Source organism: Dioscorea cayenensis, chromosome 1 (genome assembly GCF_009730915.1).
Source record: "Dioscorea cayenensis subsp. rotundata cultivar TDr96_F1 chromosome 1, TDr96_F1_v2_PseudoChromosome.rev07_lg8_w22 25.fasta, whole genome shotgun sequence".
Taxonomy (NCBI): domain Eukaryota; kingdom Viridiplantae; phylum Streptophyta; class Magnoliopsida; order Dioscoreales; family Dioscoreaceae; genus Dioscorea; species Dioscorea cayenensis.
Window position 1 is genome coordinate 22,575,121 of NC_052471.1, and position 25,369 is coordinate 22,600,489.

General features: G+C 35.0%; 2 protein-coding genes across 2 annotated transcripts; both read left to right on the forward strand.

Annotated features, from left to right (window-relative positions):
• Positions 1–11,290: 11,290 nt before the first annotated feature.
• LOC120257830 lies at positions 11,291–12,331 on the forward strand. The gene is made up of 2 exons (XM_039265114.1): positions 11,291–12,070; positions 12,158–12,331. The coding sequence occupies exons 1-2, from the start codon at positions 11,291–11,293 to the stop codon at positions 12,329–12,331; spliced, it is 954 nt and encodes a 317-aa protein (XP_039121048.1).
• A 159-nt stretch (positions 12,332–12,490) lies between these two features.
• LOC120257840 lies at positions 12,491–13,018 on the forward strand. The gene has a single exon (XM_039265124.1). It carries the CDS (start codon positions 12,491–12,493, stop codon positions 13,016–13,018), a length of 528 nt encoding a protein of 175 aa, XP_039121058.1.
• The last annotated feature ends 12,351 nt before the right edge of the window (positions 13,019–25,369 follow it).

Consider the following 25,369-nt stretch of genomic DNA (forward strand, 5'->3'; position numbering starts at 1 on the left):
TAGATGAGCACTCGACACGGATGATTCTCTCTTCCTTGCTACACACCCCAAAAGCTGATCAACGAGGGAGAGAAAGCTATGAAGTTCTCTAATTCTTTTTATCAAGTAATTACTGGCAGTTACCAGGAACATTAAGGCTCATGATCTTTGAAAAGATAAGGCTGGGTTTAAATTTTTAAATTTTTTTTAAACCATGAAAATAAATTAAATAGAAGGCCTTGCTATGATTTTTTGGTTTTCATAGATATTTCTTACAACTTCAATCACCTGATATATGTAGATGACCTTATTCTTGTCTCCACTATGTCCATAAAAAGTTCTAGGAATATCAAGTTATTCTTTCCATCTATTCCTCTTTGATTGGTCAAAATCACAATAATTCCAAATCTGAGATTATTTCCCCATATTGGTTTAATAAAAGAGTGCTCAAAAGTATTAGTTTTATCCTTATTTTGATGTTGTCTAATTTTCCTTCAATTATTTGGGGGTTCTGATTTCTGACAAGAAGCTTGTTGTAGCCCACTTGCAGTCCATGATTAATAAAATCAATAAATTTGTTGGTCTTTGGCGTCCATCCAATCTTTTTAGGGCTAGCAAAACTATTTTGATTAGTAGGTCCTTGGTGATTGTTCCATTTATTATTTATCTGTGTACCCTATTCCCAGATTCTATTCTTGATGGTATTTCTAAATCTAGTAGAAAATTTCTCTGGGCTTCTAGTGGCAATAGTAGTGGCATATCACTAGTTAACTAGAACAATACTACACTTGGTACGTAAGTCTAAGTGGGGTTTAGGCATAAGGAATTTACATTTTGGCCAGATTGTCCTTAATGGCTGAGAATGTTCTCAACTATCTCAATGTCAAATAGACTATTTGGTAAGACATTCTTCTTGAGAAATATGGCCAAATCAATTTTTGGACTCACTATACTCCTCCAAAGTGCTATGGGTTTTTTAGAGGCCTCTATTATACTGAGGTCAATATCAAGCATAGCTTATGGATCATTTCTGTTAACCCTAATTGAGCATCGATTTGGTTTGATTAGTGGGTCTTTGATAGTCCTTTGGCCTTTAAACCCATGTAATTGAATGTGGATTAGAATTTGGATCAACTTCAGACTTCTAATTTTATTGGGCAAGATTCTTGGAACTTTTCAAGATTTCCTTAATTTCTTTGGTTTTACTCCTAACTCTCCGGTTCTTAGTTTGCCAATATCCCAATCATTGGGTCTTGTACCCTATGACTAACAACAACATAATTTCCTCCTTAATTTATATCTTTTTAATGGCATGAACTTATTTAATGACAATTGGGTTGGTTAGAGAACACTACAACAAAAACATTTGATTTTGTGCCAAATTTGTCACGGAAATTGGCACCAAACCCAAAGGTAGTGACAACGTGTCATGGTATTTGGCACGGTTACTAAATCGTGACAATTTTGTCACGGTATTTAGCACCAATTAATTTTTCGTCTAAAATTTAAAGAAAAAACCCGTGCCAAAACCGTGCCAAAAACGCCATGACAAACACAACAACCATTTCTTTGTCACGGTGTTTGGCATGGCCAAGTAAATCCTGAGCCAAAAACCGTGACAATGGAGTACAAGGCATTTGGCATAGTTTTTGGCATGGTTTAGTCTTCGCCATGGCAAAACCTGTGACAAACACATCTACCCTTTTTTGTCATAGTTTTTAGCATGGTTTATGCATCATTGTACCAAAAACTGTGACAATGGAGTACATGGCATTTAGCACTATTTTTGGCATGATGTGGGCTTCACCATGCCAAAACCCGTGACAAACACATCAACCTTTTATTTGTCACGGTTTTTGGCATGGCCAAGCAAAATCCATGCCAAAACCTGTGACAATGGAGTACAAGGCATTTGGCACGGTTTTGGCAAAGTAAAGGCAAAATCATGCAAAAAACCATGACAATGGAGAACATAACATTTGGCACCATTTGTGGCATGGTGAAGACTTGGCTGTGCCAAAAACAGTGACAAACACATCAACCTTTTCTTTGTCATGGTAAAGGCAAAATTGTGCCAAAAACCATGACAATGGAGTACATGACATTTTGGCAAGGTGTAGACCTTGTTGTGCCAAAAATCGTGACAAACACCTCAACCTTGTATTTGTTACAGTTTTTGGCATGACAAAGGCAACACCATGCCAAAAACCGTGACAATAGAGTACATGACATTTGGCACGGATTTGGGAACGGTTAAGGCTTGACTATGCCAAATACCTTGACAAAAATAGCATACCTTTCTTTGTCATAGATTTTGGCACAGTCAAACCTAAATCGTGCCAAATATTGTGACAATAGAGTACATGGCCTTTGGCATAGTTTTTTCCACGGATGAACCTTTGTCGTGCCAAAAATTGTGACAAACACTTCAACCTTTTCTTTGTCACGGTGTTTGGCACGGTAGAGGGAAAACTGTGCCAAAAACCATGACAATGGAGTACATGACATTTGGCATCGTATTTTGGGATGATGTAGCTTGGCCGTGCCAAAAACCGTGACAAACACATCAACCCTTTATTTATTACAGTTTTTGACACGGCCAACCTAAAACCATACAAAAAAAACTTAACTTTACTTTATATTTATAATAATTACATAATAATTGCACTCTATTTATAATAATTACTTACCCACAATAAAAAAAAAATTTATATCATAATTTAAAATTAGAATAAGTCAAATATTGGTTTTGTACTTTTATTGTTTTTATTTAAAAAGATTTATATTTGATAGTACTCTTATATATGACTTTTATTTATTTATTGGTCACATGTTTTTTGAAATATTTTTTTAAAAGGTATGTTAGATTTAGTATGAGATTTAATTTAGAAATATGTAGCATGTTACAATAAGAGAGCGCGTGAACACAAATATTAAGAATAAGAAGAAAATATAATGTTGAACAGAAGAGAAATTCTTGATGAAATTAATTATCATAGAATATCATAAAGTCTCAATTTAAGATTGTTTTTATGTTCTATTCGATGAACTTTTTATTGTATTTTTAATCTAAAATTTAAATAAAAAAATATATATAAATATAAAAATGTCTGAGAGCAAAGAAATTTAGTTTGACATCAAACAACATAAAGAGTTTGTTGTGAATTTATTCTAGTCTTATGTATCTTTCTTCAACATTTGATACTAATTAATCATTTAGAAAATTAAACTTAAAATTAGCCTAATATTTTTTAATATCAAAATTTCTTTTTATTTGTAACTATAAAAACCACTTTACCATAAAATATAAGCACACACATAAAAATTAAAAAAGAAACACAAAACAAAAACAAAAACCTAAACCATCAAAAGAAAAAGTGTGAAACCTGTAAACTTGATAAACTAAGACATTAATCCATGACTAACCATTGATTTTTTGAATGAAAACAAAAAGAAGCATTTTTTGGGATTTACCTTATTGGAAAACTAATTTGATCCGACACAATCTCGATGTGATGCATATTGAGAAAAATGTTTTTGATAATCTGTATTACACTGTGATGGATGTTAAAGGAAAGAGCAAAGATAACATGAACGCAAGAAAAGATGCTGGAGTTCTTTGTGACCATAAGGAGATAGCAGTTCCTTCAAATAGTACATGTCGTTCTATTCCAAAAGCACTGTACACTTTGACCAAAGCATAGAGGAAGGTTATTTGTGAGTGGTCACCAATTAAGGTTTCCAAATGGTTATGCTTCTAATCTTGGAAGGTGTTTTGACATGAATGAATTAAAAATGACTGGTATGGAAAGCCACGACTGCCATGTGTTTATGCAAAGGCTCATTTCAATTTCTTTTAGGGAATTGCTGCCATTGTTCGTTTGGAATCCATTAACAGAACTAATCTTATTATTCCAAACTATATGTTCTGTTGTGCTTGACATTGACAAACTTATTGATTTAGAAGAAAGGTTGCAGTTGTTTTATGTAATTTGGAAAAGATTTTTCCACTTGCCTTTTTTGATTGTATGGAGCATCTTGTTGTTCATTTGCCTTATGAGGCTAGAATTAGAGGCCTTGTTCAATATAGATGGATGTATCCTTTTGAGAGATAATACAAGCTATAATCTAATTTACAATGTTACAATATCTTTTTTGAGGGTTAGTTTATATAATGTTTAGTCATTCTTATATCTATAGGTTTCTTCAAGAACTAAAGAAACCTTTAAAGAATATAGCACATGTTGAGGGCTCAATCTGTCAAACATATATTGCTAAGAAAATCAACATTTTTGCAGAGTATTACTTTGAACCTCACATATCATGTAGGAGGAGGAGATTGCAGTGAAATGATGAGGGTGTGAGCAATGACAGTTTCCCATCTTTCTCCATATTCAATTACATTGGTCGAGTTCAGGGTTGTCCAAAGATTAGGTGGCTATCGGGAAATGATCTACATGTAGCATATACGTACATATTATGAAATTGCCATGAAGTACAACCATATTATAAGTAAGCTATTGTGAATTATTAAAATGTATAACGATACAACGTGTACGTATGTGCTATAAGGTGATTGACAAGAATTTTGCGAAGTGGTTTGAAAGTTTTGTAAGTAATGATATGAATATGTTGAAACTACATAAAAAAATAGTGAAAAATTTCACGATTGTTTTTTGGAATATACGTTGCAAATGAGATCAATCAAGTCACAGATCTTCTCTTGCAGAGCTTGGCTTGGGGTCCATCTAAGAAAGCAACAACATGGCCGGTATATTTTATTAATGGTTATAACTTTCATATTGTCGCACATGGCATGGAGAAGGCTAGCATGAATAGTGGTGTTTGTGTACAAGGGACCAATGCTGATGATTCATCTACTGATTTCTATGGTTTACTCGAAGATATAGTCCAACTTGAGTATCATGGTAGTAGATGGAATCATGTCGTTCTTTTTGAGTGTACATGGTTTGACCCAATAAATGGCACTAAGGTTTATCCTATATATAAGTTGGTCGATATTATCCATAAAAGGATTTATCCAAAATATGATCCATTTGTGTTGGCACAACAAGCTATTCAAGTGAACTATGTTGACTACCCAAGCACAAAAAAAAGGTAAGGTTGATTGGTTGGTTGTGTCTAAGACAAAAGTTAGGAGAATGGTTGAGGCAACTTGGCCAGAAAAGAATGGATCTGCATATCAAATGGAGGAAATTCAATTCTTAACAAGCATCAATGTTACGGAAGAAATTCCTTATTTGTTTGACCCAGAAAGCATACAACTTGTTGTTGACTTATCCGATATGTTCCAACCAATATCAGAGGGTAAGAGCGAGGAGGATGACGAAGATGAATTGACAGATGATGAAGAAAATGAACAATCTGATGATGATGATGATGATGATGATGATGATGATGATGAAGAATATGAACATGATTTTTAATACATTATGCACTATGAACTTGTTTTTGTATTTTTTATATATAAACCTATGTTTTTGGTTTTCCAAATTTGCTATTATACATTTATATTAAATATAGGTTTTCTTTGTAGTTTTATCGTAAATATCTAATAATTTCAAATGTCTATTGAAATAATTACTTTGTAAAGATGCAACACACTTACATTAACCATTTTTATTTACATTTGTGCTTCTATATAAGTGGATAGATAGTTTCACTTGAAGAATGATGATCGCTTTCAAGATTCTGGCACAGCATCAGGTTTGACTATCATTTGTAATGTAAACATTTTTTTCAAAACTTGTATAATTATTAGATAAAAGCTAACTGTTTATATTTGTATACTTATATCATTACTGTCCAAGTTGGTTTTTTAGTTTTACCATTCAAGACTAATTTATGATAGTCTCAGGACGTGGTCAGTCTGGACGTCGATCTACTGGTCGATCCACATCTGGTCGGAGAAGATGCACACCAAATATTCATCAAACATCTGCTAACCCTGCAGTAGTATCTAATACACCTGCTGATTTTGGAATGCCTCCTTGTATACATCCAAATATTCACGTAACAACAACAATGACTCCATTGACACCAATTCCACAACCTTCGATAGTTGCGCTAATTGTACGAAGCCCTCCAATACCATATGTTGAGACTTCTGCTCATGCCACTGAGGACCAACCCATAGAAATGGAGGGACCCTCTAATGAGTCTGCGAGCACTAGGCCTCCCTGGGTTATCACCCCAGATAGCATAATTATGTAAGAAAAATCCATGAAATTAAAGTGTTTTTATATCATGGTTTTTCAAGAGATTATGATGTTAAGAGAACAATCCATGAATTGGTCAAAGGTCACTATAAAGAGGCATGGACCAAATGGGGAAAAGTACCCAAAGATGTGAGGCCAAGGATATTCACCGCTTTCAGGGTTAATATCATCTAAACCATTAAATTCATTCATGCTTTTTAATTATGTATGTGAACTTTGAGAAACAATAACTTGGTTAACTTTCTTTTTTCCTAGGGCACATACACATGTGAGGCGCAACATGAATCTTCAATCTTGCGGCATTTAAACCATGAGGCGAGTGAATGGTTGAAGAAAAATTTGTATCTTGCACATAATATTTACAAGCCTCCATTTCCATGGATGGCTCCTGTAGTTTGGGAAGGTTTACAAAGGTATTTGGAGTAAGATGAGTTCAAAAGAAAAAGTGAAAAGAACAAGCTGAATATGACAGAAATTGGAAGCTCCTCCACCGTTATTTACCGTGGTGGATCTGTCAGTACTGCTGTGCACCATCTTAGATTGGTAATGCCCCTAATTCATATAAATATCATTAATATTGTTGTTTATAATTTACCCCAACTTTTAACTTTTCATTAATATGTTTTTCTTTAGCCGGAGGAATTAGGTAGAAAGCTGACACTAAAATATTGCTTTATCCGCACGCACAAAAAAAAAGGATGCCACACTCGAAGTTGACCGTGCCACACAAATTGTTCTAAGTATGAGATAACTTTCTCAAAATAAATGCATTTGAAATTAAATTTAAGGGTTTAGGTTTTGTGTGAATTGTAGGGATTGTTTTTAAGCTTTAACAAGCATCATTAGACTTGATAATGCTTATAAAACTATACATATATAGTGATAAATTAATAAATCTATAACTAACATTTGTAGACTTCTAAGTATCTTCATTCTACTTTTTAATTATAATTAGATCATGAAAAAGTTGTCTAATACTAAAAAAGTTAGGAGTATTACATAGTTTAGAGAGCCTAAATAGTAATATAAATACTTAAACCATGGGAATTATATAAACTTCATTTGTTGACGTTAAGACTTTGTACTAATACTAATAGATCTCTATCGATAATAAGATTAATCATGTTTGATTTACCATCTGGAAAATAATCATTATTCTTTTGTCAAGATATGCAACACTATCTCTTAATTTGCCTATTACGAAGTATACAAATACTCTTATGGACCCTACCCTTAATTAGAAACTGCTTAAGTTGCAAAACTTGCTTACCTTCCCCTTAATCCATTTTTTTTTGTCTTCTAGCTTTGAAAAGCTTGCAAAGTAAGGAAAATATTGAGGGATTCCCGGATTTAGTCCCATCCTGGTCAGCTGGCAATTATTTTTCATCCCTTTGCCTTATCTCTACCCCTTCATTGCTTCCTTCCACCTTGAACCTCATTCTCTTCTCTATTGAAGCCTCAAAATTGAAGAACCTTACCGGAGCACTGCAGTGGCGATGATCAAACTGGGGAGGAGCTCTTCCTCTCTTCAACAACCTAGAGGTATTTGTTGAAGGTTGTTCACATTGTCCGGAAGATAACTTCTCTTTCATGCAAGTTGTTTGTTAGCTTGTTGCTTGGGTTTGCATGAGGTTGTTGTTTGATTTTTTTTTTCTTTGTGCCTATCCTTGCATGAAAACTCTCTCTTTATTCATGTTTTGAAGCTCTTAGTGAGTGATCTATGCTCTCATGTGTCTATGGTTGCCTTTGATGGTGATGTTTGCATGAAGAGCTTCACCATTTTGATTTATGTTTGGCTTATCCTTGCATGGAGATATAGATTTATTGTTGCATGCATGAAACCACCTCCATATGTATATATATATATATTTGAAACCACTCATACATGTGCAAGAAACCATGTTCTCATTTGCATAAAAACTTATGTTTACACCCTTGAATGTTAGCTTGCATGATCCACGCCTTGGTGCATGAGTTTTTCATGCATACACCTGCCCTTATATACATATATATAGATTATATTTATTTACTTTGTGTGCTTTTACAATTGTGTTTTAAGTGACATGCATCTTGGTTTTGTTAATATGAGATATATATGTATTGGCATATCAAACCACTATGTTGGTAGAGCGTGAATTGTGTTCTTTTGTTTATAGTAATTGATGTTTGGTTGCTTCCTTTTGAATCCTTGAGTTCTAAGCTGTGTTTCGAAGACCATGCTTTGTAGTAGAGTGTTGGTATTTTTAGACTAGCTTATCTTTTAACCTTTTGATAGCTTGAACTCTTCCAAGTATTCATGTATATTTGGTTGGCTTTTCCTTGGATTTTAGGATCACCTTGAGCATCATCTCGGATTTCTTTTGAATTAGAGGATCACCAAGTAAGTAATCCCTTGAACTCTTGTGTTTAAAATTTTGTGTTTTGTTTATTGTTCATGTAAAATTCTGAAAGTTTATTGCAATTATTTTTTGAAAATTATTGTGGGAATGTCATTTTATTCTTGACTTATGTCTATAGATGAAGAGAAGTTTCTATACTTAGTTGGAACCATAGTGTTATCACTTGCCAAAACTTATATAGGTTATTTCCCTTGTTAATTCTAATTATTTGACAAAGTAATTACCCTTTTTTTTTTCTTCAATTGATGAGATACATTAGACATTGTATTTTTACAAATTTTAGTATTTTATTGTATTAATAATTATGCATTTTATCCTTGAGATTGGTTGATTAATTATTCATTGGTTTCTTTATTATTTATACTTGGGGTATTTTATTTTATTGGTAATTCATTTATTATCTTGAGTTTTGGGAAAATATTTGTGAAATATGGTTATTATTTCTTCAATGTGGAAACCAGGCTAAGGCTTGGAAAAATGAGTACAATTTTTACTTTTGTTTATTTATTTATTTATTTTATTCGTTGGATGTTTTTGAAAATACTTGTGAATATTATGTATTTTTGTCTTGGAAATGTGTCTGAAATTTTTGGTCTCCAAATGAACGATATGCAACCCTGTCAGTGGGGGGTTATACCTTGACCTTGTCGACAAGTAATTTTGGGAAAATGAGACTGCAGTTTCGCACCGTGTCCGTTCGGTGAAATAATCAACGGCCACCTTGTATTCAGTCTCGGGTCACCGAGGGTGACTAAATGATTTCTGTTATTTTGGCTCGGGTCTGTCACCGAGGATAAACAAATGACCGTTGGCACTTATAGTGAATTTGGAGACATTCTCTGGATTTTGTTATCTACGTTTCATCCTTTGGTTTTGATAATACTTATTGGTGCTATTGATTTTTGTACAATTTTGATATTTAAAGTTTTGTTTTCACTTTGTTTTAGATTACTTACTGGGTTAGTGAGCTCATGGATTTATTTTACATCCTTTTCAGATCAGGAGCAGTAAACCCAGGGATCTTAGAAGGCTTCAAGTAGATGTCTTCTTTGGAATTATGTCTTGTGTCTTATGTCTTATGGCTTATGGCTTGTATCGGTTGTATTATTGTTTAAGAACCTCCTTGTAGGTCATGTTGTATTTCGTTTGCCTTGTATTTGAGTTTGGTTGTAACCTTAAGTTGTACTCTTATTTGGTATTTTGTCAAGTTATTTTCTACTACTAGTTTGTGTTTAGGTTTTGAGGCCTTGTAGGTTCACTGGGCCCCGTCCCATGGGTTTGCGGCCGTTTGTCAGTGCACCAGGTTCGGGGCATGACAAATCTAGTGGTATCAGAGAGAATTTAGATAAACCTCTTGTCTAACAATCCTAGCAGTCTAGATAGAGTCCTTAGTGTGAAATTCTTAGGATGATTGAAGATTTTGGTAGAGGATATGTTCAGTATAATATTGATTGTATTCTTGTGCATTGATTCTTATGTTTTGTTAGGAAGAAGATTACTTCAAGACTTAAGCAGGACAGCGGGCAGCTAGCCTTGCGATACAACAAGGAAGCAGTTGAGAAACTTATCAGGATAGAGAAGAAAGGGGAGAGAAAGCGATTAAAGAAGCTGGAAGACTATGAACCGTTCAGTGGAGCAGTAGTTCATCCTTTCATGTCATCATCTTCTATGGTGATAAGCATGAACACCCGTGATTTCAGCTCACTGATAGCAAAGACCATGAGAGAGCTGTATGAAGAAGAGACTGACATTTGCATGATGTAGTGGGACATTGGGAGGTGGATGCGTAAGGACGGGTTTCTAAAAAAACAGCCACTGCTTCTGACTATTCCTTGGCTATTCTCTACTGTCTTGGTCCTGTAGATCCTCTCCGAGATAATACTGATATAGCTGTATTATCACCAAGAACAGTACAAGGTCGTGAGTATTTTATAACTATGGAAGAGAGGAAAAAATGAAGGGCTGGGAAACTGGCTAGAAGGATTTTGGTGGAGGATCCAGTTACTTCTCCTGCTCACTCCACCGTGGTTCATGATGAGAGTTCGGCCCAGGAGAGTTGCGGAAGCTGCTTGTGCATCTTTTTCCCTTTCTTAGTCTTATCTTTGGTGTTTGATTGCTAAACCTTTCTCCTTGTATGCTTTGTTGTTATTCTCTAAGACTAGTAGTACCTAAGTGTTTGCTTGATCATCTGCTTTTCCACGATCATGTTCTTTTTTAGTGGTGTTCTTTTTATCTTCCCAAGGATACCTGTTTAGATTGTCGTTAAGCCTTGTTGTATTAGAGTAATGGTTATGCTTGATTTTGAAACCTGCTTTCAATAAACCTTTGTTGTCCTTGCACCCTAGTTTCTAATTGTATTAGGGTTTTTGCAGAATGCTCCACAGAGCAGCTAATAGGAGTGTGAATGAATTACTTGGTCAACTAGCCGCTACTCAAGAAGCCCAAGGTGGAAACTAAACTGATTCTGCTAACAATCCAGGGGTGATGCTGGAGCTTTTGCGTGAAGTAGTGGGGTTGGTGCGGGAACATCGTTTATCTCAACAACCAACGCCACCACCTCCTCCTCCCCCTAAGAAACCCAAACAAAGGACAGTTATGGAATTTAGGAGTACATGACCCCCGCCATTTGAAGGAACCACCAATCCAGATGAGGTAGACCAGTGGGTAGCAAAGATGGAGAAAGCTTTTGCCGTAATGAACTGTACTCCAGAAGAGAAGCTCAGGTTTGGCATTTATATGATTGAAGGACCTGCAAACGATTGGTATAATGGGGAAATTAGGATCAAACAAGGAAAAGAGTTTGAATCATGGGCAGAACTGAGGAAGGCGCTCTTTGGGAAATACTTTACTAGGGACAAGCAGAGGCAACTAGAGCGACAGTTTATCCGTTTGACACAGGGGAATAGATCAGTAGATGAATACGAAGTGGAGTTTGATCGACTATCCAAGTATGCTTTGAAGCTAGTGGAAGATGATCAGAGTCGGGCGAATCGATTCGAGAAGGGGTTACATACTCACATTCGTAGGGGACTAGCACCTCTGCATTTGAGAACTTATGCTGAAGTGGTGGGATGCGCTAAGTCCCTAGATTCTGTTTGGAAGAATACTCAAGAACAGAAGAAAAGCTTCCAGGAGAAGAGAGGCAGGAATTTTGACAACCAAAGTACCCGACCTACTAGAGCTGGAGACAGGAACCACTCCAACAATAGAGTTCAAGCTGAGTCACAAATAGTCAAAGGACCACCGGAACATCGACCTCGCATGTTGCCCCCTATCCCTCCTCCCTGGACTAACCAACCAAGTTGTGCCACTTGTGGTGGAGCTCACAGGACTATAGATTGCAGATGGGCTTCTGGAGCTTGTTATAGGTGTGGCAGTCAGGGCCACTGCATTGCCCAGTGTCCGCAAATGCTTTCTAAGCCTCAACAGACTTTTAGTGGGCAGAGTTCCAGGGTTGTACCACCCCAGAAACCCTAGGCTCCTTCGGAACAACGTGCAGGAAAAACTGTTAGTGGACAACCATCTTCCTCAGCCCATCAGAAGGTGGGCAAACCTAAGACTCAGGGACAAGTCTATCCTCTGACTCAAGAGGATGCTCATGCTCATGCCTCTAATGCTATGGTGTTAGGTACCTTACCAGTATATTCTGCTTATGCATGTGATTTGTTCGATTCTGGAGATATGCACTCCTTTATTTCTTCTGCATTTATATGAGGAAAAAGAATAAACTTTCTGTGGTCCGATAAGTGTGAACAGAGCTTCCAGGAGTGAAAGCGTTATTTAGTGTTAGCACCTGTCCTCACACTTCCTTCTCCTGGAGAAGGTTTTACTATTTATAGTGATGCTTGTAAGACAGGGTTGGGTTGTGTCTTAATGCAAAAGAGCCGAGTAGTTGCCTACCCCTCTAGGCAACTGAAACCTTTTGAGGAGAACTATCCCACCCATGACTTGGAACTTGCTGCGGTGATTTTTGCTTTGAAGATCTGGAGACACTACCTTTATGGAGTGGTAATGTTGATCACTTCTCAAAGGTCTATTTTGGAGGAGATAAGAAGAATGGAACTTCAGATAGTTCTGCCGAGTGCCAGTGCTTCTCTAGCCAACATGATGCTACGACCTACTCTGCTAGAAAGGATCAAGATAGCTCAAGAAAAAGATGATTACCTACAGAAGATCCGTCAAGAAGCAAAAGATGGTTCCCAAGGTCAGTTTAGAATCCATGAGGATGGTTTAATCAGATTTGGTGATCGGATTTGTGTACCAAATGCTCTAGATTTAAAGAAGGAGATTTTGGAAGAAGCCCACTTTTCTAGTTATTCAATACATCCTGCCAGCACAAAAATGTACAAGGACTTGAAGTGCAACTTTGGGTGGAACAACATGAAACGAGAGATTGCTTAGTTTGTGGCACAATGTTTGACTTGTCAACAAGTAAAAGCGAGACATCGGAGACTCATGAGTTTCTCCATCCTCTTCCTATTCCTGAGTGGAAATGGGAGAATATAGCTATAGATTTTGTGTCTGGTTTTCCTAAGACCAATAAAGGTTTTGATAGTGTCTGGGTAGTAATTGATAGGTTAACTAAATCTGCTTACTTCTTAGCTGTTAAGACTGGTTTTTCTTTGGAAAAACTTGCTGAGTTGTATATTGACCAGATTATAAAGTTTCATGGTGTTCCGATAACCATCGTCTCTGATCGGGACTCTCGGTTCATAGCTTATTTCTGGAGGAGTCTACACAAAGCTTTGGGGATGAAACTCACTTTCAGTACGGCTTTTCATCCTCAAATGATGGGCAATCAGAACGAACTATCCAAATTTTGGAAGACATGTTGCGAGCATGTATGCTAGATTTTGGAGCTGCTTGGGATCGACATCTACCCTTGATAGAATTTTCCTATAACAACAGTTACCAGGCAAGTAGCTAGATGGCTCCCTATTAGGCTTTGTACGGGAGGCGGTGCAGTTCACCTATCTGTTGGGATGACGTAGGAGAAAGAAAACTTTTGGGGCCAGAGATTGTGCAGATAATAGTTGAGAATGTTCACCAAATTAGAGACCGATTACAAGAAGCTCAGAGCCGACAGAAGAGTTACGCATACAACAGAAGAAGAAGCTTGGAATTCCAAGTGGGAGAACACATGTTCTTGAAAGTTTCTCCTACTAAAGGAATTGTTCGCTTTGGTGTGAAAGGTAAACTTAGTCCTCGTTTCATTGGCCCTTTCAAAATCTTGGAATGTATTGGTGAGGTGGCTTATCGGCTTGCCCTTCCACCTGCTCTCTCTCGAGTGCATAATGTGTTCTATGTCTCTATGCTAAGGAAATATGTTTCTAATCCTGATCATGTGATTCAGTTCTCAGGTTTTGAGTTAAACAGTGATTTGTCTTTCGAAGAGCAACCGGTAAAGATTGTATATTTTAAGAAGCAAGAACAGAGAAAGCGGGTCATTCCTTATGTCAAAGTCCAATGGAGAAATCATTCTGTGTGTGAAGAAACTTGGGAATTTGAGTCTGAAATGAGGGAGAAGTATCCTTTTCTGTTTCTCGGGCCAAGTGCGAGTTTAGAGGACTAAACTCTTTTTAAGGAGGGGAGGATTATGGACCCTACCCTTAATTAGAACCTGCTTAAGTTGCTAAACTTGCTTACCTTCCTCTTAATCCATTTTTTTTGGCTTCTTGATTTGAAAAGCTTGCAAAGTGAGAAAAATATGGAGGGATTCCCAGATTTAGCCCCATCCTTGTCAGCTGGCAATTATTTCTCATCCCTTTACCTTATCTCTACCCCTTCATTGCTTCCTCCCACCTTGAACCTCATTCTGTTCTCCATTGAAGCCTCAAAAGTGAAAAACCTTACCGGAGCACTGCAGCGGAGACGATCAAATCGGGGAGGAGCTCTTCCACTCTACAACAACCTAGAGGTATTTGTTGAAGGTTGTTCACATTGTCCAGAAGATAATTTCTCTTTCATGCAAGTTGGTTGTTAGCTTGTTTCTTGGGTTTGCATGAGGTTGTTGTTTGATTTTTTTTTCTTTGTGCTTATCCTTGCATGAAAACTCTCTTTATGCATGTTTTGAAGCTCTTAGTGAGTGATCTATGCTCTTATGTGTCTATGGTTGCCTTTGATGATGATGTTTGCATGAAGAGCTTCACCATTTTGATTTTTGTTTGGCTTATCCTTGCATGGAGATATAGATTTATTGTTGCATGCATGAAACCACCTCCATATGTATATATATATATATATTTGAAACCACTCATACATGTGCAAGAAACCATGTTCTCATTTGCATAAAAACTTATGTTTACACCCTTGAATGTTAGCTTGCATGATCCACGCCTTGGTGTATGAGTTTTTCATGCATACACCTGCCCTTATATACATATATATAGATTATATTTATTTACTTTGTGTGCTTTACAATTGTGTTTAAGTGACATGCATCTTGGTTTTGTTAATATGAGATATATATGTATTGGCATATCAAACCACTATGTTGGTAGAGCGTGAATTGTGTTCTTTTGTTTATAGTAATTGATGTTTGGTTGCTTCCTTTGAATCCTTGAGTTCTAAGCTGTGTTTCGAAAGACCATGCTTTGTAGTAGAGTGTTGGTATTTTAGACTAGCTTATCTTTAACCTTTGTGCTTGAACTCTTCCAAGTATTCATGTATATTTGGTTGGCTTTCCCTTGGATTTTAGGATCACCTTGAGCATCATCTCGGATTTCTTTTGAATTAGAGGATCACCAAGTAAGTAATCCCTTGAACTCTTGTGTTTAAAATTTTGTGTTTTGTTTATTGTTCATGTAAAATTCTGAAAGTTTATTGCAATTATTCTTTTGAAAATTATTGTGGGAATGTCATTTTATTCTTGACTTATGTCTATAGATGAAGAGAAGTTTCTATACTTAGTTGGAACCATAGTGTTATCACTTGCCAAAACTTATATAGGTTATTTCCCTTGTTAATTCCAATTATTTGACAAAGTAATTACCCTTTTTTTTTCTTCAATTGATGAGATACATTAGACATTGTATTTTTACAAATTTTAGTATTTTATTGTATTAATAATTATGCATTTCATCCTTGAGATTGGTTGATTAATTATTCATTGGTTTCTTTATTATTTATACTTGGGGTATTTTATTTTATTGGTAATTCATTTATTGTATTGAGTTTTGGGAAAATATTTGTGAAATATGGTCATTATTTCTTCAATGTGGACACCAGGCTAAGGCTTGGAAAAATGAGTACAATTTTTACTTTTGTTTATTTATTTATTTATTTATTTATTTTATTCGTTGGATGTTTTTGAAAATACTTGTGAATATTATGTATTTTTGTCTTGGAAATGTGTCTGAAATTTTTGGTCTCCAAATGAACGATATGCAACCCTGTCAGTGGAGGGTTATACCTTGACCTTGTCGACAAGTAATTTTGGGAAAATGAGACTGCAGTTTCGCACTGTGTCCGTTCGATGAAATAATCAACGGCCACCTTGTATTCAGTCTCGGGTCACCGAGGGTAAATAAATGATTTCTGTTATTTTGGCTCGAGTCTATCACCTAGGATAAACAAATGACCTTTGGCACTTATAGTGAATTTGGAGACATACTCTGGATTTTGTTATCTACGTTTCATTCTTTGGTTTTGATAATACTTATTGGTGCTATTGATTTTTGTACAATTTTGATATTTAAAGTTTTGTTTTCACTTTGTTTTAGATTACTTACTGGGTTAGTGAGCTCATGGATTTATTTTACATCCTTTTCAGATCAGGAGCAGTAGACCCAGGGATCTTAGAAGGCTTCAAGTAGATGTCTTCTTTGGAATTATGTCTTGTGTCTTATGTCTTATGGCTTATGGCTTGTATCGGTTGTATTATTGTTTAAGAACCTCCTTGTAGGTCATGTTGTATTTCGTTTACCTTGTATTTGAGTTTGGTTGTAACCTTAAGTTGGACTCTTATTTGGTATTTTGTCAAGTTATTTTCTATTCCTAGTCTGTGTGTAGGTTTTGAGGCCTTGCAGGTTCACTGGGCCCCGCCCCGTGGGTTTGCGGCCGTTTGTTAGCGCACCAGGTTCGGGGCGTGACAACTCTCTACCCAAATTGTTTGCTCATCTTATCATTTTCAAATAGGTTAATGTGTTGGAAGACTCAAAACAATCAGAATGCTCCAAATAATCATTCCATGTTTTGTGTATTTGTAGCTGATTTTTTTTATAACATTTACCTTTCTTTTTATGCAAATTCAAAGCCTGGACCTACTCATCACTGAATGTATCATTTCCCTTTGTTCCCAACTACACTGCACTTTGTTATACCGCATCATTTTCTCCAGCATTTTTTTAGTTTTAGCTGAAAGCAACGTGATGGAAGCACACTTTGAAACACTTCTTTTTTAAATAGAAGTTAAGCTTTAAGTAAAAATTTTGATTAACTAGAATGGTAGAATAGATAAATATGATCAATGGAAGGTATGAAATGTCAGCAATTAAAATTGCACATTTTTCAATCTAAGAATTAAATTAAAATAATTATGTTTTAGAAAAATATAAATAAATACCTGAGGACCAGGATAGCCACCTAAAGGTCAACCAACAGGCCAGCTGACATCTTTCTGTAGAAGAGTGTACTACTGCTCTATTTGGTTTTAAAAAAGTGTATATAAGTAAGAGAAGTATAAATCATGAAATCAAACAAACAAGCATAAAATGAAGAACAATAAATTAGTAGTATACCAAGGTTGTTTAGCAACAACATTAGGATGATTCAATATATTAGCAGCATTATAGCACTTGTTAGTCAGTATCGGTTCTCCGGCCGGTGTATAACAATCACACATAACCTATGATTGATGTGAAACAATGTGAATTTTAATGAGAGAATCAATGTTATCATGTTTAAAAGGAAAAGCTGAAGTATATAAACTTTTAAGAATGTTATTCCCCCTCCTAAATGGATCCTTGAATATGGGCTGAGGACTGCACAATAATAGGAAAAATCCATTGACTTTAATGTAAAAGCTTAAGTGGAAAAAGGAAAAAAAACCGCAAACATACTTATCATCGTCATCATCATCATCATTATCATCATTGGATAACAAAAGCAAGATATTGTTGTTCATTTCTCTAAAAAGCCATTTTTTGTTCATTAAGTTCATAGAGAAACATATATAGGGAAGGGAATATATATATATATATATCACTAGAATAAGAATAAGGATCCCATGTTGTTTGCTAGATGGCAAACAACATTTGCCACTAAATATATAAATAGATATATAGATAAACTACAGGCTAAGTTAATAGGATGATATTATATGAAAAAACATAAGTAGATATTTTATGTGATTAAAAATTAGTTCTAAATGAATGCAAGACTTTGATGTGTATGAAATTGGCAACAAAAGAAACATTTGCACAGTATGTTTGGACCATGTCTTTTTTCATATGTAGTTATCAATGAATTAGTTTTTAAGCTCAAACTGATTGGCCAATTTAACTCACTATCATTTTATAATCTGTTTAATTTTTAATGGATGCAGGAGGCATTTGACAAAGCAATAGTAGATAAATACAGTCAAGGGGTGGATGAGAATTCTATTAACCAAGATGAATTATGGGATGAGATAGCCATTGGGAGTCGCAACAGAATGGTAGGAAAGAGTAATATTGTTAGGCAAATGTCTTCTTCCACATACAAGCAACGCTTTGGATCTTCTGAATCAACTGAACAACTTTGCAACTGAGTTAAGGAATTAGAGGAAGAGCTTGCTTGGTTACAAGTTGAGTCCACTCAACGCGAGTTATTTGAATCATCATTGGTTGCCGTACTTCGTGGCCAAGGTATTAACCTTTCTAGTATGCCTATTTTTGCCTGTATGCCACATGTGCCTCAAGCACCGATAGGAGAGTCACAAACACATGCCGATGAGCACTCTCCAATGCCAAAGAGAGTTCATATTTCTCCGTCTACTGATAATTCTCTTGAATACTTGGATGATGATGTATAGGGTTTTGATAATAGATATGGTTTATGTTAAGAGTTTTGTGGAGTTATGTAGATTTGACCTTATTATTATCATGCTATGATTGTAATAACAATTTTGCTTATTTTACAAATATTGCAATATATATTTTGATGAAATTAAATATATGTTCTATTATTAAATAAATCCATTTGTAATTTTTTATAAGAAAACTATGCCAAATTGTGACAAAAACCATGCCAATATCCTTACTAAATTTAAAACAGTGCCAAAAATGTGACAATAAATGTGCCAACAACTATATTAAATTTAAAACTGTGCCAAAAATCATAAACAAAAATGTGCCAAAATCCGTCTTCGTGCCAAAAACCGTGACAAACTTGACACTATAAACTGTGACAAAAATCATGACAAAACAAAACATTCCAAAAATGGTGGCAAAAAACCGTGCTAAAAACCATGACGAAAACTAATTGTGCCAAAAATGGTGCCAACCAAACCGTACCGAACACCATGACAATATAAAATCATGCCAAAAATGGCTCCAAACAAATCTTGCCAACAACCGTGACAAAACAAAACCGTGCCAAAAAAATGTGACAAATAAAACAATGACAAAAACGGTGACAAGAAATCATGCCTAAAACCGTGGCAAAATTTTTTTTTTGCCAAAAACAGTACCAAAAAACTGTGCCTAAAACCGTGACAAAATTGGCATGGTTTAGTTAAAGTGTGACAAAATTTGTCACAGTTTTACTATTCCATGACAAATTATATTTGTCATGCATGCTATAGGTACGGTTATGTTTCCTTGCCAAAATCTATGCCAAAATCAGTTTGTCAAGGTTTTTTGGCCAAAATCCGTGCCAAATCTACCTTGCCAAATTCTTGTTTTTATTGTAGTGGAAACTTGTGGAAGTTTACGATCCCTCGCCGTATTAAGTCTTTCATCTGGTTGGCCATACAGGACAACATTAAAACTTACAACTTCCTTAATGCCTTTAATTTGGGCCTTCTCAACATTTGTGTCTTTTGTGCCTAGTTAATAAATCTACATGTCACATTTTTAACCATTGTCATCAGATTTAACGAATGTGGGCCACTATGACTCAATATATCAGGTGTATAGTTTTTCTAGAAGGCTCATTGTGATCCTATTTTGAAAAATATAGCCCCAAATTTTGTTTGGATAGCTAGGAAAGCCCATAATCATGTGAAGGAGCTAGTTTTCTGCTACCTCCGCTATTTTCATGGGAACAAACTTCTATCTGATGAATAAACCTCTTCTGAATACCTATTGTGTTTTCTTAGATACATGTTTGGCTTTAGAAACATGCATGGAATGAGCTGGTGTTTGTATTCTCGATGCTAATTCTCCTATGCTTTTTGCAAGTTGTTGTAGTATTCCAACTATTTCTTAGTTGGATGCCCATATAAAGGCCCTAATCGTAGCTTTACATTGCACATTGATGGAGAATATATTGTTGGATGTGGGTCCTATGCGGCCTACAGCTTTGAGTTTTTTATAACTTCTTTTGTTTCATGTGGGACCCCGGTTGGCCTCACATGCATGGTACACTCAAACCAATCTACTCCATTTGCTTAAGTCCCACATTGGATTTTGAGAGGGTCTTTGGAGAATTCCTTTTCTATATATATGTGTCTAACCATGAACCCAAAAAATACACTTGCTTACTTCTATTACTCTTTCTCCTGGGTGTGCTCTTTTGCATACATGGAAAACCTAAGTATTCCTGTTCTTATTCTTTGGTTCTTTGCCTGAATGTATCCTGTTCTTGGAGTGAGGCTAAAAAATCCTTCACGAGGGAGGCCAATTCAGCATTAGGGCAGTGCTTACGCAAGCGTACCTAAGACTGGAAATTTCTAACTATTATTTTTAATTATTACTCGTAGGTTGTGCTTGATTGCATCTTATATTTCTATAGTCTTTGTTTGTAGTATTTGCATGCTATATAGATAGTATATTTCCTACATTTAAGGCAAAAAATTTTTTATTAGTTCCCTGGAGCTGTTAAACGTAATTGAAGGTGCATGATGTGAGAGTGCTTGGTGACTTCACGAATCGATCAATGATCTTTGGCATCTGCTAATGGAGTTCGATCACCCAAATACTACCTCTATATATCCCTCGACAATGGAATGGTGTGGCCTCCTCTCTTGTAGGACATGGTCTCAAATCAACCAATTTATCTCTATTTCATCGAGGTATGGAGAAGCCTAGGTGGCTTATCGAAGTGGCGAAGTGATCTGGTTATCATTATTTTACTTTAGTTTCTGTTGAACAAGTTGTGGATCTTCTTCTTTAAGTCTTGGTTTTGTTATTTGAGTGTTCTAGTGGTCTTGGTTCTTTTATTCTTTGTTTTATTCCCTTTTTTTAATTTATTGTTCTTTCTCTTTTCTTAATAAATTAGCTACTTGGTAGCTTTTTCTTTAAAAAAACCTATAAATTTAGTTTTTTAACCTGTTCGCCTTCTCTATTTTGTTAATTATAACTCTTTTTACACAAGAAAAAATAGTGTTAACTTGGGAACTAAACATCTTCTGATTTTCTGATTTTTTCCCCATTTTAATTGATAGATGATATGTACATGTACATGTGTATTATATATATATATATGTTAGTATATGAATGTGGACCCTGCCCAACACTAAAGCATGCTTAGGGTGCTAAGTTCTTGATTTACACTTAATACCATCTCCTTGTCTCTATGCTTTCATTGTTTAGCTGAGGTGATGAATTTCCGGAGGGATTCCCAGACACCATCATCATTGCCTCCCACTTGGCCGAACTTTAACTCCTCCAATGACCATCATCTTCCTCCTTTCTTCCATCTCCATCCTTTCTCTCCATTTTTCCACTCCACCTAGCTCTCCTTGGAAGGTTGAAGAAGAGTGTGTCCTTCACCAGAGCTCCTGTTTCTACCGGAGTTCTTGTCATCCGGAGGCAAGGTAGGTTTCTTGATCTCTTGTTGGTAGTAGAGCTTGATGCTAGAGTTTTAGGAGAAGCTTGTTGTATGTGAAATCTTAAGCATGGTTATAGTTAATGAGATGCATGTTTTGAAGCTCCTAGTTGCTTGTGCTTATACTCATGCAACCCTTGTGATCCTTAGAGCTTGTTATCTTGTTTCTACTCCATGGAACTTGAAACCTTTGTATGCCACCTTGGTCTAGTTGCATCTTGTTTAGTGGGTGTTTTATACTCTCATGTGTCTAGGTTGCCTTTGACGATGATGTTTGTTTGTAGAGCTTCACCCTTTTAATTTGTTTTTGGCTCATCCTTGCATGGAACTATATATATGTATATATATATGCATGCATGAGACCATGGCTTTTATTGTGCAGGAAGCTATATGCATGCATATATACACATGCAAGAGGCTAAATATTTATTCATACTTAAAACCACATCTACTTTTGTTGAAGAGCACTCTTGTGCCCCTTGAATATCTCTAGTCCATGGCATACAAGGAGGTATATATATACACTCATGGAATCATCTACTTGTATATCCTTTTATGCATGAAACCCAAGCTTTTGAATGCCTAGTGAATGCATATACATTTATAGCATGTGTGTTTAGCTTTACTATTTTCGGCTCTTTGTGCATGCCTTTCAAAAACTCATACTTTTAGCTATCTGGAAAAATAACTAGCAACCTTTGAGTTTATTCTTCTAAGATGCTAGTTATTTTGTTTTGGCATGTTTAAACTACTCTATTTAGAGTTTGGGTTGTGTGCAAGTAGGTATAACTAGTGAGGCTTTTCCTTGTTGCCCCCTTAAAGTATTAAGTTCTGAATTGGTGTTAGAAAAGCTCTTGCTTTATTGTGTAGAGTTGGTATTTAGGCTAGCTCATCTATAGCCTATGAATGAACTCTCCATGCTTAAGTATTCTTACCATTTGGTTGGTTCTTCCCTTGGATTATAGGACCACCTTGAGCAATAATCTTGGACTTCTTTTGGATTTAGTAGAGTATTTAAAATTTTATTGTTTTGAATTTATTTTATTTTATTTCAATTTTCTGAAAATTTATTTGATTATTCTTTGAAATTTATTTTGAAAATGCCATCACATTTTATTATTTATGTTTTAGATAAATAACTCTTAGACTTAGTTAGAACCATGGTTTTTACCTTGCCAACATTTATATTTGTTTATTTTCCGTTACCAACCAAATTTGTATAATAATATTTTCCAACCATCCAATCATGCAACATGATGATTTTGAAATACTATCTTAGTTATTCAAAAAGTTTCAAAGAGTTGGTATATTCTTGATATTTATTTAATTATTTTTATTTTATCATTATTATTCTCTATGAGATGTTTGTTTTAGTGGAAGCTTGCTATTTCTTACCTCTTAACGTGGGAATATGGCAAAAATTGGAAGTTTGGGAATCTTTGTGTATTTATTTATTTATCTATTTATTTTAATTATTTAATTTCTTTTTGTTATCACATGAATTTGTTTTTGGCAAAATAATTGTGAATTGCTGTTACTATTTCTTCAAAATGGAAACCAGGCTAGGGTTTGAAAAAGTTGGTATATTCTTTTGCATTTAATTAATTAATTAATTAATTATTCATTTATTTATTTACCTTATACTATTACATAAATTTTTATAAGATACTTGTGAATATTCTGTGTTCTTGGTTTGAAATCTATCTGAATATTTTGGTCTCCAAATGAGCGATATGCATCCCTTGTCAGTGGGGGGTTAAACACTTACCTTGTTGACAAGAAATTTTGAAAAACAATATTGCAGTTTCTCACCATGTCCGTTCGGTGAAATAATCAACGACCATCTGATATTCAGTCTCAGGTCACCGAGGGTAAATAAATGACCTCTGTTATTCTGGCTTGGGTCACCGAGGGTAAACAAATGACCTCTAGCATCTATAGTGAATTTGGAAACATACAATGGAATCCATTAATTATTTTTTGTTTTGTCATTTTGATTTTGATTTTCTGCAAAAGCAAACTTTTTGTGCTGCCTTGAAATTTCTGTAGTTCTGATATAGCGTTTCTGGTTTTAAAATTTTAGTAAATGACATAATTGGAAATATTCTTTTATTAGAATATCATACTCTGTATTTAGTTAAATTATGATTTCAAAGATTTGTATCATTTTGAAAAATCCAGTATACTTGAAAACTCACTTTTGAAATTTCTGGTTTAGTTTAACAATGGTTTGGAGACGCATGCTTATAATTAGAAAACTTTCTATATTTCTGATTTACAGCTTTTAGATCTGGTATTCTTTTGATTACCGTATTTTTGAATGGTTGTACTACTTGAGAACTATACCTTGTTGAATTATTTATTTTGTATTGTTTAAACTATGTTTAAGCTTTGAATTTATTCCTAATATTTGAAATCAAGATTTACAAACTCTGTTGTTTTATACCAATTTTTGTATTACTTACTGGGCTGGTGAGCTCATAGATTTATTTTAAATCCTTTTCAGATCACGAGTGGTAGACCGATGTGGATCTTAAAAGACTGTCTGTAAATGTTGCTTGTCCTATTGTAAAATTTGAATTCTTGTCATTATATGTCCCTGTGTTCTTGTATTTTGTATTTTAAACCTTTTGCGTCCTCGTATTTTGTACTCTATAGAGTCTGTAAACTAGTGACTCGGCTTGTTTGTTATAAGTTATCTGCTCTGAATCAAGTTCTGAGACCTTGCAGGCTTATGGGGTTTACGTCCTGTGGGTCTGTGGCCTTTTGTCTACGCACCAGCTCTAGCGAGTTGGGTTCGGGGCGTGACAATTAATAGTTCACACTAGGGTAAGCTCGCCTTGTTCACGGCAGGGGTGAGCTTGCTGTGGCCAAGCAAGGTCAGCCACTCACAAAGACATCAAGTAAGATAAATCTTTTTATTCAGAGAAGAAAAGTAAGATAATAATTTTTTTTAAAATAAAAAATAGGTTAATTACAAATTTTAAATAAGATAATTAAGCACATTGCAAAGGCATGTAAGTATGAATCCCTCCTTTATAAGTCGGTAAAAAAAATATTTAATACATTTATGTGCGCCAAAATACTCAAGGAAATTATTATAAATTTTGTGTAATAACTCTTATAAAAAATATCTAAAAGAAATTAAGCACATTGAAAAGGCATGTAAGTATGAATCCCTCACTATAAGTCGGTAAAAAAATATTTAATACTTTTAAAGGAAATTATTAGAAGTGTGATACTATTTTTACCAAATAGATTTACCAATTAGATTTCCCGAATGACGTGGATGCCCAACTTGTCATCCACATCTTCATCCACGTCATTATTTTTTTTTATATAAACTTCAAATTTGAACTTTAAAATTCTTAAATACTTAAAATTAAAAAATAAATTATAAAACTATATCTAAAATCATAAACCCAAATATTACAAAATCTATACCCTAAAAATCTAAAATTTTAAACCCTAAATAATAAATACTAAACCCTAAACCCTAAATCCAATACCCTAAACCCTAAACAAGAAATCACAAACCCCCTATGGGGGTTTGTGATTTCCGGTTTATGGTTTAGGGAGGGGTTTTTGGTTTATCATTTACATGTTTATCTTTTACAATTAAATGTTTAAATTTAGGATTTAGATAACAAAGAGAAATTAAATTTTTTTCTTTTTTAAAAAAAATAGATAAACAGAGAATGAAGTAGATGCTGACATGGATGCCAACTTAATATCCACGTCATTCAGGAAACCTACTCGGAAAATCTATTCGGTAAAAATATC

Excerpts from the sequence above, each read along its gene's own strand:
- LOC120257840 (XM_039265124.1), top strand. The coding sequence starts at position 12,491 with ATGCAAAAGAGCCGAGTAGTTGCCTACCCCTCTAGGCAACTGAAACCT.
- LOC120257830 (XM_039265114.1), top strand. The coding sequence starts at position 11,291 with ATGGAGAAAGCTTTTGCCGTAATGAACTGTACTCCAGAAGAGAAGCTC. Across the intron at positions 12,071-12,157 it reads TTAGTGGGCAGAGTTCCAGG|AAGGTGGGCAAACCTAAGAC; the intron begins GTTGTACCACCC and ends TCAGCCCATCAG.